The sequence below is a fragment of the Phascolarctos cinereus genome, unplaced genomic scaffold, assembly GCF_003287225.1.
Source record: "Phascolarctos cinereus isolate Bilbo 61053 unplaced genomic scaffold, phaCin_HiC Scaffold_2;HRSCAF=192, whole genome shotgun sequence".
NCBI lineage: Eukaryota > Metazoa > Chordata > Mammalia > Diprotodontia > Phascolarctidae > Phascolarctos > Phascolarctos cinereus.
The window spans coordinates 281,537,035-281,554,642 of NW_027555625.1; the positions used below are offsets into that span (position 1 = coordinate 281,537,035).

The 17,608-nt window shown below is 36.1% G+C and overlaps 1 protein-coding gene across 1 annotated transcript in view; it reads left to right on the forward strand.

Annotated features, from left to right (window-relative positions):
* Window positions 1-16,418, forward strand: part of BRD7 (bromodomain containing 7) — a 41,667-nt gene extending 25,249 nt beyond the window's left edge. Inside the window, exons 7-17 of the mRNA XM_020985154.2 lie at window positions 2,754-2,938; window positions 3,872-3,995; window positions 4,567-4,642; window positions 9,467-9,574; window positions 9,911-10,046; window positions 11,775-11,886; window positions 13,669-13,725; window positions 14,520-14,634; window positions 15,152-15,295; window positions 15,500-15,643; window positions 16,177-16,418. Coding sequence (XP_020840813.1) covers window positions 2,754-2,938; window positions 3,872-3,995; window positions 4,567-4,642; window positions 9,467-9,574; window positions 9,911-10,046; window positions 11,775-11,886; window positions 13,669-13,725; window positions 14,520-14,634; window positions 15,152-15,295; window positions 15,500-15,643; window positions 16,177-16,232 — 1,257 coding nt within the window. The 3' untranslated portion in view covers window positions 16,233-16,418. The remainder of the gene's footprint in view (window positions 1-2,753; window positions 2,939-3,871; window positions 3,996-4,566; window positions 4,643-9,466; window positions 9,575-9,910; window positions 10,047-11,774; window positions 11,887-13,668; window positions 13,726-14,519; window positions 14,635-15,151; window positions 15,296-15,499; window positions 15,644-16,176) is intronic.
* The last annotated feature ends 1,190 nt before the right edge of the window (window positions 16,419-17,608 follow it).

A 17,608-nucleotide genomic window follows, 5' to 3' on the forward strand; every position in this document is an offset into this window, starting at 1 on the left:
AAACTAATGTAACCCAGTTTTCCTTCTCTGAGATGATTTGCTTAGGAAGAGAGAATGAGAAATATTTATTTCCGTATCCTCAGGAAAATCCCCAAGTTCAGTCCTATTTGGAAAGCTATAAATGTCATATGAATCATGGCATTGATTTTAAAATCTGAAATCAAAATGTACATACAGTTAAGAGACTTTGGCATTCCTTTGTAAAATCAAATAATTTGTACTGCATTACATTGAAGAACTTTTGTTTCTTTACAAAGATAACATGAAGCAAATTATAAGCTCAAATGACTTTGATTATAAATTTTCTGTTTTGTTTTTATGAATTTCTAAAAATACAAATTTTTAAGAAGATTCTTTCTTTTAAAGTTTATGAAGTGTTGCTAAGACAAAATACAGAGGGAAAAAAACCCTTTCTATTCTATTTTTTTCTTTTTCTTATTTGTCATCTTTTTTTTCTCTAGATCTTTTCCTGTTGAGGAGCCCTTCCCATCCTGTGCTATAGTTTCCTGTCCCCTCCACCCTAGATGGGAGGGATCATTATAAGTGATTTTCAAATTTTCATTTTAGCTCTCCTGAGTTAACTCTTCTTATAGCAGTAACACTGAGAGCACATAGCATATCCTTTCATGAAAATATTTTAGACTAGAAGTCTGGCAATCTGAATTCTAGTTCCAGTTTTATCATTAATTTGTTACAACATTAGACAAAATACTTACCCCTGTCTTGGCCCTAATTAGTTTCCATATCCGTGAAATAAATATGGTCGAGAAGACCTTCAAATTCCCTTATAGCTCTAATTTTTATGAAAATTGTTTCCTGGAAAATTGATAACTTTTCTTTTGCATTCTTTATGAACAGGCCTGTCAGTCACCCACCTGTCTTTTCAGACACATTTGCACATGGTGCTAACTAGAGAACCACCTTGATATCTGAATGAGTACATGTAGAATAATGATTGTCTTCCTGACTAAATGCTTGGAGAGAGGGCATGTCGTGTGTCGTGTGTGTGTGTGTGTGTGTGTGTGTGTGTGTGTGTGTGTGTGTGTGTGTGTGATCAGTAGCTAGCATGGTTACTTAGGGTCTTTTGTTTTTTGTATTTTTGACAGGACAGAACTAAATCTTTTCATTTTGCTAAATTGTGTAATTTGTGATTGATTTGTTAATTAAGGAGAAATTTTAATTAACAAAAAATGCACCTTCCATATGTAATAGTTACTAAAATGAACAATTTTTATTGGCGCACACACACTCTCACTCTTATGTTTCAGGGAGTAATTTCATTGTTAGAAGAAGAGAAAGCCCCTTTATCAGTGCAGGTTAACACATACTCTGTAGTTTGTCTAGAGAATGCACAGAGCACACAACCAGTATGGGTCAGAGGTAGGACTTAACCTGAGCTCTTCTGACTCCACACCTAGTCCTCTGTTCTGCCATGCTACCTCTTGTGTCCAAAATATAGATACTTAAAAATTAAACTTTGGAAGTTTTTGTATGTATGTGTTCAAAAAATACTGGAAATTATCATCATGTAGGCTCTGCTGATTTTTAACAGTAAAAATTGGTGTTACCTCTGAGCTAAAACCTTTGTGAATTAGCCTTTTATCATTTTACATGGGCATTCATCGTGGTATAGGAGAAAGGATACTGGACTCAGAATCAGGAAGTTAGGGTTCTAGTCATGGCTACATGACAGTGACTCACTACAAAACCTTGAGCAAATTTTTCAACTTCTTAAGGGCTTCAGTATCCTCATCCCTAAAGCAATCTCTTAAGATTCCTGTTTTTCATTCAGTACCTAATCCCTATACTAACACCTCCATACTGGGGCACCATATATTAACTTGTGGCTGCTACTAGAAATAAAGATGTAGGATACATGGCCATGTGTGGAGCATAGACTCTGTATGCCAGCACACTTTGCTGGTCCATTCTCTATGCACATGTATGACTGGGTACCTGGAAGGAGCTAAGCTTTCTCTCTAGTTGTCGTCCCAGAAAGCGTGACAGAAGTAATTATAATATATTGTCACAGTTGACATTTGAAAATAAAATTCAGAAAATAGGATCAGAAAACTTCTTTGGGCAGTTTAGGCAAAATGTAACTCTTTCTGCATTATGAGGCAGAAAAAATAGTAGCAGCCTCTTGAACACCTGAAATTATGTTATTTCCTCACAAAGAAAAAGTGCCAAGGCTTCCCTAGGTCCCTGTGTTGAATGAACATGATGATTCAGTATCCTCAGACTAGCCTGTAATTAATATTTTTAAATAGCAGAACTTAATTTTTGGTAATAAATATGATATTTTAACCTCTTAAGTAAGATTTGGTTGATTTTTTTTAGACCTGCAAACTACATTTTTAATTCCTGCTTTTTTTACATAAATATTTTGAGACTTTGCCAAAGTAAAATAAAGAATAATTGCCCGAAATGTTTTTCTTTTACCAGTTTACTGGGTTCAAGAATCTTTCAGAGAAGAACACACAGAAACTCATAGTTTGATTTTTTTTTTCAGAGCTGGACCTTACTGCCTGGGTTTCTAAATATAATACTTCTTGGTATAATTGTGTTCTGTTTTTAATTTTTTGATTGGTAGTGTTATCTTCCCTAGTTGACATCATGCTAAATAGCTGCAGAATGTTTGATGTATAGACTCTCTTTGGAAAAGTTTACTTAAGTGAGGATTAAAACAAGAAGGCACTAATAATATTCTTAAATATATGTGTATGTGTGTGTAAATTTTTTTTTCTTTTTAGGAAAGAATTCAGAGCCTGAAACAGAGTATAGACTTCATGGCTGACTTACAGAAGACCCGGAAGCAGAAAGACAAAATGGAAATACAGCAGAGTGGGGAAGACAATGGATATCTGCTAAAAGACAAAGATGATTCTTTGGACAGTGATATTAAAGTTTTCAAAAGTCCAAATAAGGAAAATAAAAAGTAAAGCACCTCCTTAAATTACTGTAGGAAAATAACCAGGCCTTACTGATTGTAACTAAGGGAAATTAAGGCATGATCATTGAGTTTTGGCTATCAGACAGGGAGTATGTATGATGTACATCAAGAAAGTCTGACTTAATAACATGTTACTCTCATCCCTTCTCCTTTTCCCTCATCCCCATAGCAAGTAGTATTATGTGATTGTCCAAACTCAGTTTACAAAGCCATTTCAAATAGGTTTTCTTATTAAGGTAGTTAAGGAACATGTTAGCAATGAAACATTGCCAGGTTTGTTTGTTTTTTTCATTAAGTTTTACCTGTATATGGTTTATTTAAATAGAATCATGAATAATCCCAAGTGGTGTTATAGCACTTCTTAAACAGAAGAATAGTGAAATATTTGTGGGTACCACTCCTCTCCCCACCCAGCCATATATCTGCCAGTTAGCTCACTTTGATTATTTAGGAAAGGAATATATAAAAGATTCGCTTCATTGCACACAGGAACATTTTCTACCAAATGCAGCTGTGACAAAAATGAACATTTTTCTGAGTCTTCTTGGCCAAAAACAACAACAAAAACAAACAAACAAAAAAAACCATCCTTGGTGTATTTCTAAGATTAGTAAAATTTTAAAAATCAAAATTTTATTTTTATTTTGTTTTTTCAAGCTTGAGATTGAATTCATTTTGAAGGCTGTACCATTAATTTTATTACTAAGGACACTGAAGAGAAAACTAAGTTATATATTGAGTTTGAATTTCTGATATTTATGGAGTGGTTAGGATCCTTTTAATAAATTATGAAGGAATTTTCATTTGGTGGCAATAGGGCACATTTCTCCACTATAGCTGTACCCATATTTAGAATTCATATGAATGCTTTTTCCATTTATTTTTCTTTTTTCACTTGGTATTAATATGTGTTTTCAGGAAAGACAAAGATATGCTGGAAGATAAACTTAAAAGCAATAACTTAGAAAGGGAACAAGAGCAAATTGACCGCATTGTTAAAGAATCTGGAGGAAAGTTGACCAGAAGGCTTATAAATAGTCAGGTGATTAATATTTTCTTGCCTTTTGCTTGCTTCTCCACTCTTGTTGATTCGCATATTATTTTATGTCCATTTTTTTAGACCTTCAATATCTTGATTCCATAGGTTCTATTCATCCTTTCCAGTCATGTAGTTTGTCACTAACAAAAAAAACCTCAAAAAACATAATAACACATTTGTATATAAAATATCCTATTTTCTTGTTAAGTTTTAGTGAATTACTTTGTTAATATACTCCAAAATGAAACAATACTTATTTCTTATAACTGAAACTTAATGCTAATCTTTTTTCTTTGTAAATCATGTTGTTTGATGATAATGGACTTAAAAAGTGAAATATTTAAAACATATGTGACTTTTCACGACATCATTAATACATGTTCCTTTATACTGAGCAACATTGTACGTGTGGAAATGGAAATTTAATTAATAGTCATGTTAGCTAATTGTCATGGCATTATTTTTAGTAAAGCTAAAGCCAAGCTTCCTCCTGCTTTCTGTCATATGTCTGAAATCCCCAGAGCATATTATAAGACAGTTTAATCCTTCATTTCAATGTTTTATTTCATTTTAGTGTGAGTTTGAAAGAAGAAAGCCAGATGGAACCACAACATTGGGACTTCTTAATCCTGTGGACCCTATTGCAGGAGGTATGTCTTTCAAACAGAAAACCAAGCTAAAAACCTGATACTCTGTTCTTAAATGCATGGAGGTTATTGGTAGAGGTTAATGTTCCTCCAAAATAGTGTCAGAACCAACATTTTACCCCTAAAAAACTTAGTTAGGCAGTGTGTTATATACTAGAAATTTGTCAATGATCACTAACTTAATTTCCAGTTAAACCTAAAATAAGTAGATGTAGAAGAGTGACCTTCACTTAGGAAGTAAAGAAACTTCTAGAACATTTAGTGTATGTCTTAGTTATGATTCCCAACCTTAGTTTCAGATGATCTTGTGGGTGTTTCCATTTATTTCAAAAAGTATCTCTAAAGTTTTAAATTCTCAAAACAAATTAACTTAACCCAAAAGTATCACTTTTATGAATTTTACACAAATTATCAGAAAATTTAAAATTATAGGAAGAAGTGGTGCCTTTTCTGAACAATCAGAAATTCATTTTTTTTTTGTCTCCAGACCCCTTCTGGGTGAGTATTCATTATAGCAGAGGGTTTTTGTTTGTTTGTTTGTTTTCTTCCCACCTCAAAATCAAAAGTTAAACCAGTGGTTATGGCTTCCTGGATGCATTATTGTCAGTGGTACTATCAGATAGTGCCGTATAGCACTGTCTTTTTAAGTATATGTGTATGTATGTGTGTGTACATATATGTAGTCATGCAATGCTATTATAAGGAGTTGATATCACAATTTGAATATCCTCACCATATCTTTTAAGAGAGGATATGAAAAACCAAAAATTAAATTTTTTAAAGCTTTTAAATCATTGTTTTAGAGGCTTGAAGTTTATTTCTTATTCAGCAACCACTCACAAGTAAAATAAATGTGTAGGATTGATATCTATGCTAGAACATAGTACTTTTGCAGTTACAAAGTCCTGGTTCACATTACATTGCTAAAGTGTGATTCATTGCTTCAGGTAAGACCTATAGTAGATAATAATCTTTCCTTACTATGCTTATCCTCTCTCATTTGAGAAAGTGACCTATCTTTGACATCTGGCCAATTTATCTCTTCCCAAGGCTTGCTTTTCCCAGTGTATGTCTTATCTCTATATGGACAATATTCTTTGAATGAGATACAGTGGATTAGTGCAAAGAAACTAGAGTGAGTTTTCTAATCCCAGATTTGCCTATAACTGGCTAGATGATCTTGAGCAATTCAGTTAGCCCATCTGGGCCTCTGTTTCCTCATCTTTGGAAGTTTATCTGGTACAGTGGATAGTAAATAGAGTTCTGAACTTGGAGTCAAGAAGACTTGAATTTGAATATGCCTTAGACTCTAACTATATGACCCTGGCCAGTTCACTTAATCTCTCAGCCTCAGTTTCCTCATCCCTAAAATGGGGGTATTAATAGCACCTACCTCACAGGTTGTTGTGAGGAGAGGTAAAGTACCCTGTAAACTTTAAAGTACCATATAAATGCCACTTGTTGTTCTCTTTCAAATGAGATCAGATGGGGCGATCTCTGAGGCCCCTTCTAACTCTAGATGTGAGTGTTTTGAATTGGTTTTTATAAGACAAATTGGTATTGTTTTTAATGAAAACATATACAGGAAATCATATAAGAATTTGATGTAAGGATTTGTCGCTTTAAAACATATCTTTTGAACAAATGATCTTGCGTTATTGTATTTAGAAATGTGAAAGAAATGTATGAGTTCACTTAAATATGCCCCGTGGATACCCTTTTATTAAATAAGGCTAGTGAAGCAGTACTGGCACAAGAAATGCTCCAGAACTATCTTAATGTTGGAATTTAATTCATTTCAGTCCTTCAATACTCAACAGAATAATTGAGGACATAACTTTTGTGAATTTATTCAAATTACCAGTAAGTATAAAAAAGAAAAAATAATCCTTTTTTCCATATAAAAAAATCATTTTTTTAAACTCCAGATTCCTTTTGGATAAGAATTGTTCAAAATAAAGTTTTTATCTAAATCTATCAAAGAAATAAATCATGCTTCAAAAAGAGTATCTAATATCATGCATTTTAAATAGAGAAAATGCCACTCCTGGGACTTCTGAGGCCTCTGCTCTTTCCACAGGGGAGCTTTTCACTCTTATTTGCCTCTGGACAGAGCTTTGCCAGCTATGTATGTCTCTCACTGGTTTCTAGTCATTCTAAGGGATATTCTCCATTGATTTTTCCAGCATACCTTTCCTTTTGCCTTCAGGCTTATGGATCACTTCTTGTGCAGTGCTGGGGTTAGAAGAAGATGCTTCCTATAGTTTTTCATTGGCTTTCTTGTTCATTATTCAATCTGGTGTGAACTTTAAGGTTTTGCTAGAGTAGGTATAATGGAGCTAGGCTGTCATTGTACTACCCAGGCAGCCATATTGACCAGCAAATTAATTTATTTTTAAAGAAAATTCACCCTGGACCAGGAAGGAGTCTGGAGACCTAAGTTCATTTCCCAGCTCTTCCATTCTAGCTTTGTGATATTTGGGCCAGTCACTGACCTATCTAGACCTTAGTTTCCTTATTTGTAAAGTGAGAGAGGGTCCAGGGAATGTTGTTGGCATTATATGGGCCAAGTTTTTCTCCAGGGTTACCTATTAAGTGCTCCAAATTTTTCTGGTTACATTATAGTCATTCCCCACACCTTAATTTTAAATACCGGGTTAGAGGCAGCTAGGTGGCACAGTGGATTGAGCACTGTACCTAGAGTCCAAAAGACCTGAGTTCAGATGTGGCCTTAACTAGCTGTATGACCCCAAGCAAATCACTTAACTTCTATCTGCCTCAGTTTCTTCATCTGTAAAATGGGAATGACTGCATCTACCTCCTAGGGTTGTTGCAAGGATAAAATGAGACAAAATTTATAAAGCACTTTGCAAACCTTAAAGTATTATATAAATACTAGCTGTTGTCATTATTATTATCATGGTTTACATAGATTATTTTTCTAGAAGCTGACCCTGATTGTTCCTGCCACAACATATATTGAAGAAGGAACTTAAACCTAGCTCTTCCTGACTCCCCAGCTAGTTCAAGGTTTTATTAGGCTAGAGTGTGCTAGAGTCTAAAGAGACAAAGACAAAAATGAAATCATCCTTACCCTCAAGGAGCTTCCATTCTATTAAGAGAGACACATACATAAATATTTACAAAATATATGTACAGGATAAATTTTTCAGAGGGAAGATACTAGCAGCTGGAGCACCAGGCAAGGCTTCCTATAGGAACTGTTGCTTGAGCAGAGTTTTTGTGTGTGTGTGTGTGTGTGTGTGTGTGTGTATGAAGCAGTTGGGGTTAAGTGACTTGTCCAGAGTCATACAGCTAGTGAGTGTTGTGTATTTGGGGTTGGACTTGAACTCAGGCCCTCCTGACTCCAGGGCGAGTGCTCTATCCACTGTGCCACCTAGCTGCCCCTTCAGCAGACTTTTAAAGGAAACAAGGGACTCCAAGAGGCAAAGGTGAAGGAGTGGTACATTACAGTTATGAGGAAAGGCCTGGGCAAAGGCTGGAAGAAAAAAAATGAAGTGTGTTTAAAGAAATCGTAAGCTGCTCGTGGTTGAAATTGGTATCGCTTAGGGTGTTTTTATTTCCTGGCTCTCAGCACAGTGCTTTGGCATGCAGTTAGTAGATAGGTGCTTCATCAATCTTACAGAATGGTGAGGAGCAGCAAGAAAGCCAGACTGCTGCTCTACAAAGAGGGAAGGAGGAGCACAGAGCAATGCTGAGGCTTTAAAAGCCAAACAGAAGTTTATATTTGATCCTAAAAGCAGTGGCATTAGAGATGGATGAGGGAGCAATATGGTCACATCTACACTGGAAGAATATCACTTTGGCAGCTCTCTGGAAGATGGATTGAAGAAAGGAGAGATTTAAGGCAAGGAGACTAGTTAGAAGGTGGCTAGCTCAGTAGTCCAGGGGAGAGATGATGAAGGCCTGAGCTAGGGTGGCAGTGTCAGTATGGAGAAATAGACAGATGAAAGAGATGTGGAGGTAGAAACAATGAAATTTGGCAACAGATTGGATATATAAGGTGAGGAAATGTGAAGAGTCAAAGATAATACTAATGTTGTGAACCTGGGCGACTAGAAGGATGGTGGGACACTCTCTTCATTATGCCAAACTGGCTTTCCTTTTTAAAAAGTCTACAACTTGTTTTGTGGGAATTTACCAACTTACTACAAGGGAGAGGTTTTTTTGTTTGTTCGTTTTCAGATGGGGGTGCAGAAGAAGCAGGGAAAGAAAGAAGGAAGAAGTGTCCATGATACTTTTAATGAACAGAAGGAGGTTTAGAAGGAAAGAGTTAAGCAGGATAACTTTTAGAACAAATTATTAACCTTTTTTGTGACATGGACCCCTTCTCAGAATAATGTTTTTGAATGCATAAAATAAAATACATAGGATTACAAAGGGAGCCAATTATATTGAAATACAGTTATCAAAACTTTTTTTTTTTTGCAAAAAAAGTGACCCCAAGTTAACCCCTGTTTTAAAACTAACTTAGTAAATTTGGCATGTGTTTGTGTGTGTGTGTGTGTATGTATGTATTTTTTTAAGCTGTATGTAATGAGATCCATGGTTTCATATATGATACTTTTTATGTTCTTTATATTTGGAAATGTTCAGGTTTGTTGGCAATTGCCAAATTCAGAAAAACAAAATATAAAAAAAGTTTAAGTTACAAAAAAAAATTTTTTTATGAAAAGGTCTACAGCATTTGTCCAGCCTTTGAGTCTTATTGTTTAGAATGAGACCCTTGATATTAGATACAGCAGTGAATTTAGTTCTTCAAACAGCTACCCGCTTACCTGTCTCATGCTTGAATTTATTCTTCAGAACCTGGCTATTGCCCTGTAAGATTGGGAATGACAACAGGAAGACTTCAGTCTGGAGTTAATACACTGCAGGGGTTCAAAGAGGACAAAAGGAATAAAGTTACTCCAGGTGAGACCTGGGAATAGTGGTGTATATCATTCTCTCTTTAGGTGCTGAAGGGAGGAGGAAGTTGAGAGAGAGAGAACACCATAATATCTAACAATCTTGGCAAAATCATGTAACCTTATCTGTTTTAAATATATAATTCATATTGTCAAAAATTGAATGTCAGCTTTAAGAATAAACTTGGGTGTTGACTTTTACGTACAGAATATAACTTTGTGACTGTCTTTGAGGGAGGGAAAATATTACACATCTTTAGTTCAAGGCAGTAATCGACAGCAATGGGCTAGTTCGTATTGTAAAAAAGCAAAGTAGTATGTTGAGTTTTTTATTATTCAACAGTGTTATACTTGAATTATGGACCCTACAGTTCTTATGCACCAAACTACGATTCCACATTTGCAAATATCAGCAAGGATGATTCTGATTTAATCTACACAACTTATGGGGAAGATTCTAATCTTCCAGGTGGTTTCAGGTGGGTCACCAATTCATCAGTATTCTGGCACTACATTTTCCTAAAATAATTACATGCCAATAAGATTTGTGTTTATGTACCTAAAATTCTTCTGTTTGAATTACAAAATTATCCACGTGCAGAGAGTACCCAACTTAACTAGGCATTTAAATATGACCTGCTACCCTTGGGATTTCTGTTCCGTTCCCCCCCCCCACCTCCAATTTCTCCATCTATCGGGCTTCTCACTTTTCAGGGATGAGGTGGCAGAACTGACTGAGAAGGAGAAAGGGTGGGTGAACCTCTCCTTTTTTTCCAGCCCCATCTAGAGTCTTTGATGAAATGCCTAAATCAGAAAAAGTTTGTTTTCCTCCGAAGTGTACAGTAATATTACATCAGTCCTTTGTACAATCAGTGCCCAATGAAGTATCTTCCCCTACCAGGACAAATTTTTATTTTCAGTGGTGGGAGAAAAGGGAACGGTATGGTTATGATGAAGTCTTTTAACCCCTTTTCTGTTTCCTGTTGTTACCCTTAGAAAATTTTCTGGGGTTGTGTGCTTCCTTTAGGGTCAAAAGGATAAGGGTAAAGTTGTTTGTTTTTAGTACGCTGGGTAAGAGAAACCCTGGTCAGAAGCTACAGATTGTAGGATTAGAAAAGTGAGTAAGTGAATACTTTTCTTTAGAAGAAAACAAAGAGGTAATTGGTCAGAACCAAGAAGTGTCCCCAGGGGCTTATATCAACAGGAACCCCCACTCTTTTTTAACTCCTTGACCCAATATATGCTGGACCAGGGGGAGGTATATTCCTTCCTACTGTCACTTCTATCTAGATCTTTCTGCAGCCATCATTCTGTACCGTATCCCCTTTTTGATGTTCACTTTATCAATATCACCTGGTCTAGATTCTTCTTCTTGTAATCTACAGGATACTTCTACTTGCTTCTCTCCAATCCAACCTACACACAGTTGCCAAAATAATTTTCCAGTCAGTGGTCTAGCCATGACACTACCTTGCCTAAAGACTTTAAAGGCTTTAGCTTCCTGGATAATCTGACCTTTGAAACACTCCCTGGTCTGCCTACAACTTATCTTTCCAGGCTTATTTATATTATTTCTCTTCATGCTCTCTATGTTCTAGCAAAACTGGATCTGAGCTGCTTCCCAAAACCCTAATTCCATCTTCCATCCCCATGAGTAGTCGTGCCTGAAATATACTGTCTTATCTCCTCCTATCAGTCCTTATCTTCCTTCAAGGCTCAAGTGCCACCTGCTCTGTGAAGCCTTCCCTGGTCCCCTCTAGTTGTCAGGATTCTCTCACCCCTCCGGTTTCCTTGTACTTATTTATCTGTCTTTTCTCCTCCTTCCCCCAATAGAATCTAAGTTCCTTGAGGCCAGAGATTTTTGATTTTTTTTTCCCTTTCTCCAGCACCTGGCACATAGGCATTTAAGAAATATTTATTGAATTAAATGACATACAGTTATATTCCACCTGCAGGTAGTATAAATCTTCCATATCATTCCCATTAGCATTTCATAAGTTTTCATTATATTCTGTCTCCCTCATCATATAGTAGTAAAGAGATCACTAGAATATAAGAAAATCTTAGTCTTACTGAACATAATATTAGAATAATTGCTCCTTAGGTTATGGTGGTTTTCTCTATGTCCTGTTTCATTAGCCATGGTAGACAAGATTAAGCCTACAGAGATAATTTATGTGAAAGTTATTTTTACAATTCTTTCCTAGTATCCATGAGTTTTTGGCCACATCACAAGATTATCCATATGTTATGGCAGATAGTTTACTGGATGTTCTGACAAAAGGAGGACATTCTCGATCCCTCAGAGAGCTTGAAACGGTAAGAACTCTAATTAATAAAGATAGGACAGTTCATCATGATTCCCAAGCATCAGTCACTCAGTGTTATGAAACTATGGTATTAACCAATATCAAAACCAAATTCCCTTCATCTTAAAAAAACAGCCCCACCCAGGGAAGGTGGAGGTCATGGGTGGAGGACAATGAGCGGAAACTAATAACTCAGCCGCCGGCATTTCTGGTTTAGAGACATTTGAAGAATTGAACTTGAACTTCAGTCTCCATTAGTTTTCCTCATCCTTAGGAGTATAGGATTGTGAAACAGTTTGTATGCTAACTTTGTTGAAATTAAACTGGTTTGTAATTATGTAGAGCCTCCTTTTTCCTTTATCAGACACAGTTCTGCACGTAAATGGGAATTTAATCTGTCTCCCAGCCACAAACCAAGAATAATTGCACGTGGCTGCAGTTACTAGCAGGAGCAGCTAGTGGTTAGAGTTCTGGGCCTAGAGTAAGAAAACTGAACATCACTAGGTAAAAACAACGCAAACTTTGTGAAGAAAACTTTTCCCTACCCCACTAATAACTGTTGTAGTTGTCCAGTCATTTCACTTGTGTCCAACTCTTAGTAAAGCTTTCAGTGCTACCTCTGCAGCTTCTTGTGCCCAAGGAGGCAAAAGCGTGCTTTGAGTGCTAAGAACACTTTCAGAGGTCTTAGGTGCAGCAAACATAGTGCTGATGTTCACCAACTTCCTCTGTCTGTACATTGCTGCTGCCTGCTGCTGTTCTTTGGGGACTAACAACTCTTCAACTTTGCTGCTCAGAGCATATTAATGGCCAGTCAATTGCTGTTTAGACAGAGGAAGGAAATATCCCTCTATTCAGAAGTTCTGGTAAACTTCTTTCTCTACCCAACTTAAGTGATATTTCTACTAAATTTTTCATCATTCCAGAAGGGTATATTTCCTCTCCCATTAGCTTGAATTAATGGAGACTTAATATAATTTCAAGTGGATGGTTTGTATAAACATCATTTGGCTTTTAGTAAGGGACCCTATGGTAACAAAGATACATTTTGCAGGCCACTTTTTTTTCTTCTTAACATCGAATAAAATGAACATTTTGAAATATATAAAGTAGAACAGAAAAGGAGAATTATGCAGGAAGTCATGTAATCTTATTACATATAGCTTGCTTTTCCTTTCAAATATATAATAAATTGAACATATAACTTACAAAGCTGGGCCTTCTTGCTGTCTGTTTCTTTCTGGCCTACATTCTGTATTGGTCTGTACATTTTTTAAAATGCTTCCAAAAAAAAAAGTATGACCTTTTTTTGTTTTTATAGAACCCCAGTCTAGATTCCCTTTCCCCAGGCCACTTTCTAAAAGAGTCTAAAGAAGAGAAAATTCCTCCTCTGTGGTAATCTTAAAACAGGTGAACCCATCACTTCTGCTAACAGAGCAGACCCTAAGATTCTCCTCCCCCATTGTCATTGGTTTATCAGACTAAAAACTAAACAGTAGTTTTTGAATGTGTGAGTTTTTTTTTCTTTTAGGTATAGCTGTCAATCCTGAAATCATTAGATAGATGCATCCATCTTTCAAAATGTCTAAAAAGTTATAATTACATGGCAGTTTTCTAAGCATCTATGTCATTTCAAAGCATCATTTTAAAATGTCTTAATACAGTATTTTGCAGCTTAGCTTTTGCTGTATATCTAATGCCTCTTAATTTTACAGCATGCACAAGTGTTCGCGTTCTATAGTTTTCCTTTTTTACTGATTTCACAATAGAAGATTCTTTTTTCTTTCCCTTGCAGCCAGTACCTGAAGGTGAAACCCAGAATGGTAGTCTTGACAGTGCAAAAGACATGGAGGTGACTATATATTATTTTTAAAAATATATTTATCTGGTGACTAATCATTTAAAAGGCTTAGTTAGTAACACTGTATATTAAAATGACTACTGTTGTCCTAGTAACGAGCACAGTTTCTAGGTTAATCTGTTCCTAAAAAGAAGAAATTGAATTTAAGTGTTTTGATTCTGAAACTAAAACCTCAGTATTTTAAAATAGATTTCATTCTGCCAGGCAGTCCTGATATCTTACCTAATATCCAGAGTTATAAAACCTGATAGCCTGATAGCAAAGAAATATCTATTTTAACACTAAGAGGATGAGTTAGCAAATCCTCCTGTTTTCATATTAAAAATTACAAGTGAAACAAAATGGTTGTCTACTCCTGATCTAGAGTAGATTACATTAAGAGACACATTGTAGGGGGCAGCTAGGTGGCACAGTGGATAGAGCACTGGCCTTGGATTCAGGAGGACCTGAGTTCAAATGCGGCCTCAAACACATAACACTAGCTGTGTGACCCTGGGCAAGTCACTTAACCCCATTGCCTCGCTGAAAAAAAAAAAGAAAGAAACACACTGTAGATGACAAGATTTATGGACATATTTTTGCTCAGATTTGAGCTTAACATCTTGAAAGGATGCTTATAAAACCATTTTTCCAGACTCACAAATTATGACTACTAAGTAAAAATATGTGCCTAGGCAGAGTTCTCCCATAAGTCATCTTATTCATCTTCTCTTTGCAGTCATCCAACTTAACAGGCTTAAACAATTGGAGGAAGGTTTTTCGGGTTTTATTTTGTTTTTTGACAGGTTGCAGAAACAGACTCATCTGGCTCTTTGGACTCTAGCACTAATAAGGACAGACTTACAGCACTGAAGGCAGTCACAAACTTTGGAGCTCAGATTGAGATTTTTGACTCAGAAGGTGAGAGCCCTTGTTACAGTGGTGAAATTAATCATAGAACGCTAATACCACACCAAGATCTGATGTCACATGGGAGTGAACAGTGGTTTCCAGCCTTTGTGCTACAAGCCCCTTAGAGGAGGACATGGAGTTCTTGCAAGAAGTCCACAACTCTGCATGCATCCTAAACACTGTCATTTTAAATTTCATTTAGCTCCAACATTGTACAGAATAAATGCAGCCATCAAAGGGAAAGGGGAGGAAAATTAAGTTTTTTAATGATAACTGTGCATTCACAAGTTAGGAACTACTTCATTTTCACCCTGAGTAAGTAATAGGTCATCATGGGCAAGGAATAAAGAAGGCTGAGCTTATTTGACCAAGTTCATTTGTGTTCTTCCCTCGAGAAAGATAGCGTATAAATTTTTTGCACTTAATAACAAGGTCACATTATAGCCCTGCACCGTGTCGAACATTAGGTGGTGAATGTTCCCTGCAGGCCTCATTTTCTTCAGCATGTTTCTTTCTCACAACCCAGAAGCTGAAGTGTTCCAGAGGAAACTTGATGAAACCACCAAATTACTCAGAGAACTTCAGGAGGCTCAGAATGAACGTCTAAGTACTAGACCTCCTCCTAACATGATTTGTCTTTTGGGACCATCTTACAGAGAGATGCATTTGGGTATGTTGGTCATCTTAGTAAAAATATGGTAGTATTGGGGGGTTTTGTTACTTGCCAAGTAGTGATATGAACAAATTAGTGCATAGTGCTAAACAGAGGCAGGTACAATTTGTGTTCTTTTGGATTTGAATAAAATTATCTTCAGAAACAACATTTAGTATCACAAACTTAATTTCCATTTAATTTCCATGTTCTTTTCCCCAGCCGAACAAGTAACCAATAATCTAAAAGAACTTGCACAGCAAGTAACCCCAGGTGACATAGTGAGCATGTATGGAATCCGGAAAGCAATGGGAATTTCAGTTCCTTCTCCTGTCATAGAAAACAGCTTCATAGATTTAACAGAAGGTGAGTTTCTGATTTTTCCCTTGGTTTGAGAAATCTACTTCCTTGATTTGAGCAAGGTTATATGACTTCTCAAGATTTTTGCTTATCTTTGTCTTACATGTTCAATGAGCAATGTGTGCTCCACAGAGCACTGATAGGAAAATAAAATCTTTATCAGTCCTCTTCCATTTGCTGCAAATGTATAATTCCATGACATTCTGAACATTTAGAAGAACTGTGGACTTTAAGTGTTAAATAAATTAGTTTTGACTTTCTTGCTTTTTGTAAAGAAACAGTTAAACAATCCTGCCAGTAAAGATAACATCTTTGCGAGGTAGGATTTTAAATCAGTGATGTTTATGCACCTTTTTAAAGCCTAGCAACTTACTCTCCATTTCCACCTTAATGAAGAATTTTACATTTTCTCTAACACATAACCTGAGTCACTAAGAATGGCTCTTGACAGTATTTATGATCTTAGATATAGATAGATTCTATTTAAAGGAAAATTCTGAATAAAAATAGAAGTCCATTTATCTTTTTTTTTCTTTCAGATCTTGAAGAACCAAAAAAAGTCAGCACCACTGAATGTGGATCTGATGGAATTTGAAGTTGTAACAGTGGTATATGATTATATATAGTGTATATATTTTTTTTCATTCTTAACTTGGAAATTTTTCAGGGCACGTTAAATATTTGTAAATTGTGTTTTTAATGAGTTAAACTTTGGAACAATCAATTTTAGTGTTCCAGAGATAGAACATGTGTTAAAGTAATAAATCTGAACATTAAATTATCCAGTGTGAATAATTTCAATAACAACTTAGCACCTTATTTTAAATCAATTTTGTTTGAGCACTTCAGCCAAGATGTTTCTGTTTGGGGTTGAATGTGATGTTTTCAGTACAAAAAAATCTCACCAAAATTCATACTATTAAAAATAAAGCAATTCAGCATCAGAAACAAACACATTTATTTAACAGATGACCATGATAAGACAAGTAGGTTTAAAGAGCCAAGCTACTCCAAAAATACAAAATCAATTAAAACAATTGGGTCATTCATATTTGCTGTAGTCCCTAATTTCTCTTAGGGAAATTGGACCAAATTAGCTCCCAATTTAAAAGTATGAAGTGGTGAGAAAAAATACTTGATCATTGTTACTAAGAAAACGTTGCTTCAGGTTCTTGCTGAGTACCCTGAGGCAGCTAGTGGCACAGTAGATAGAGGCACAAGGTCTCAAGTCAGGAACACCCAGGTTTAAATTTGACCTCAGTCACTTACTAGCTATGTGACTCTGGGCAAGTCACTTAACCTGGCTGCCTCAGTTTCCTCATCTGTAAAATGGGGATCATAATAGCACCTACGTCCCAGGGTTGTTGTGAGGATCAAATGAGATAATAATTGTAAGCAATTAGCACAGTGCCTGGCATAAAATAAGCACTATAAAAATGTTAGCTTTTTGTATTATATTTATTCTCCCAGGGAGGGAGGGTGGTCTGACATTGACCCTAGTGGCAGAATTGGGTATATGTTTCTGAACAGCACTTAGGTTTCTTCCTTAACTGAAAGAAATTTTTTAAACTGAGATTTTTCCACTATTTTACTATACAGAACTTTTTTGGTGGGGGGGGGGAGAAGAACATCGATAAAGTTCTTCTACCAATGCAAATCAGCAGCTGCTCTGAAACATGTCTTAGAGGGTACGCTAGAGGCAGTGACAGGTTAAGTCATTTGCCTTCAGTCACATAAGCAAGACTTGAGTCAGATCTTTCTATCACTATTCCACACTTCCTCTCAAAAGCATACTTATCCCCCTTAAATAAATTTTCAGTAACATGTTTCCTAGCCAGTCTAGGCATGTTGTATATGGTGGTGCCCCACCAGCTTTGATTAGGTTTCCAGCACACACACACACACACACACACACACACACACACACACACACACACACTCTCTCTCTCTCTCTCTCTCTCTCTCTCTCTC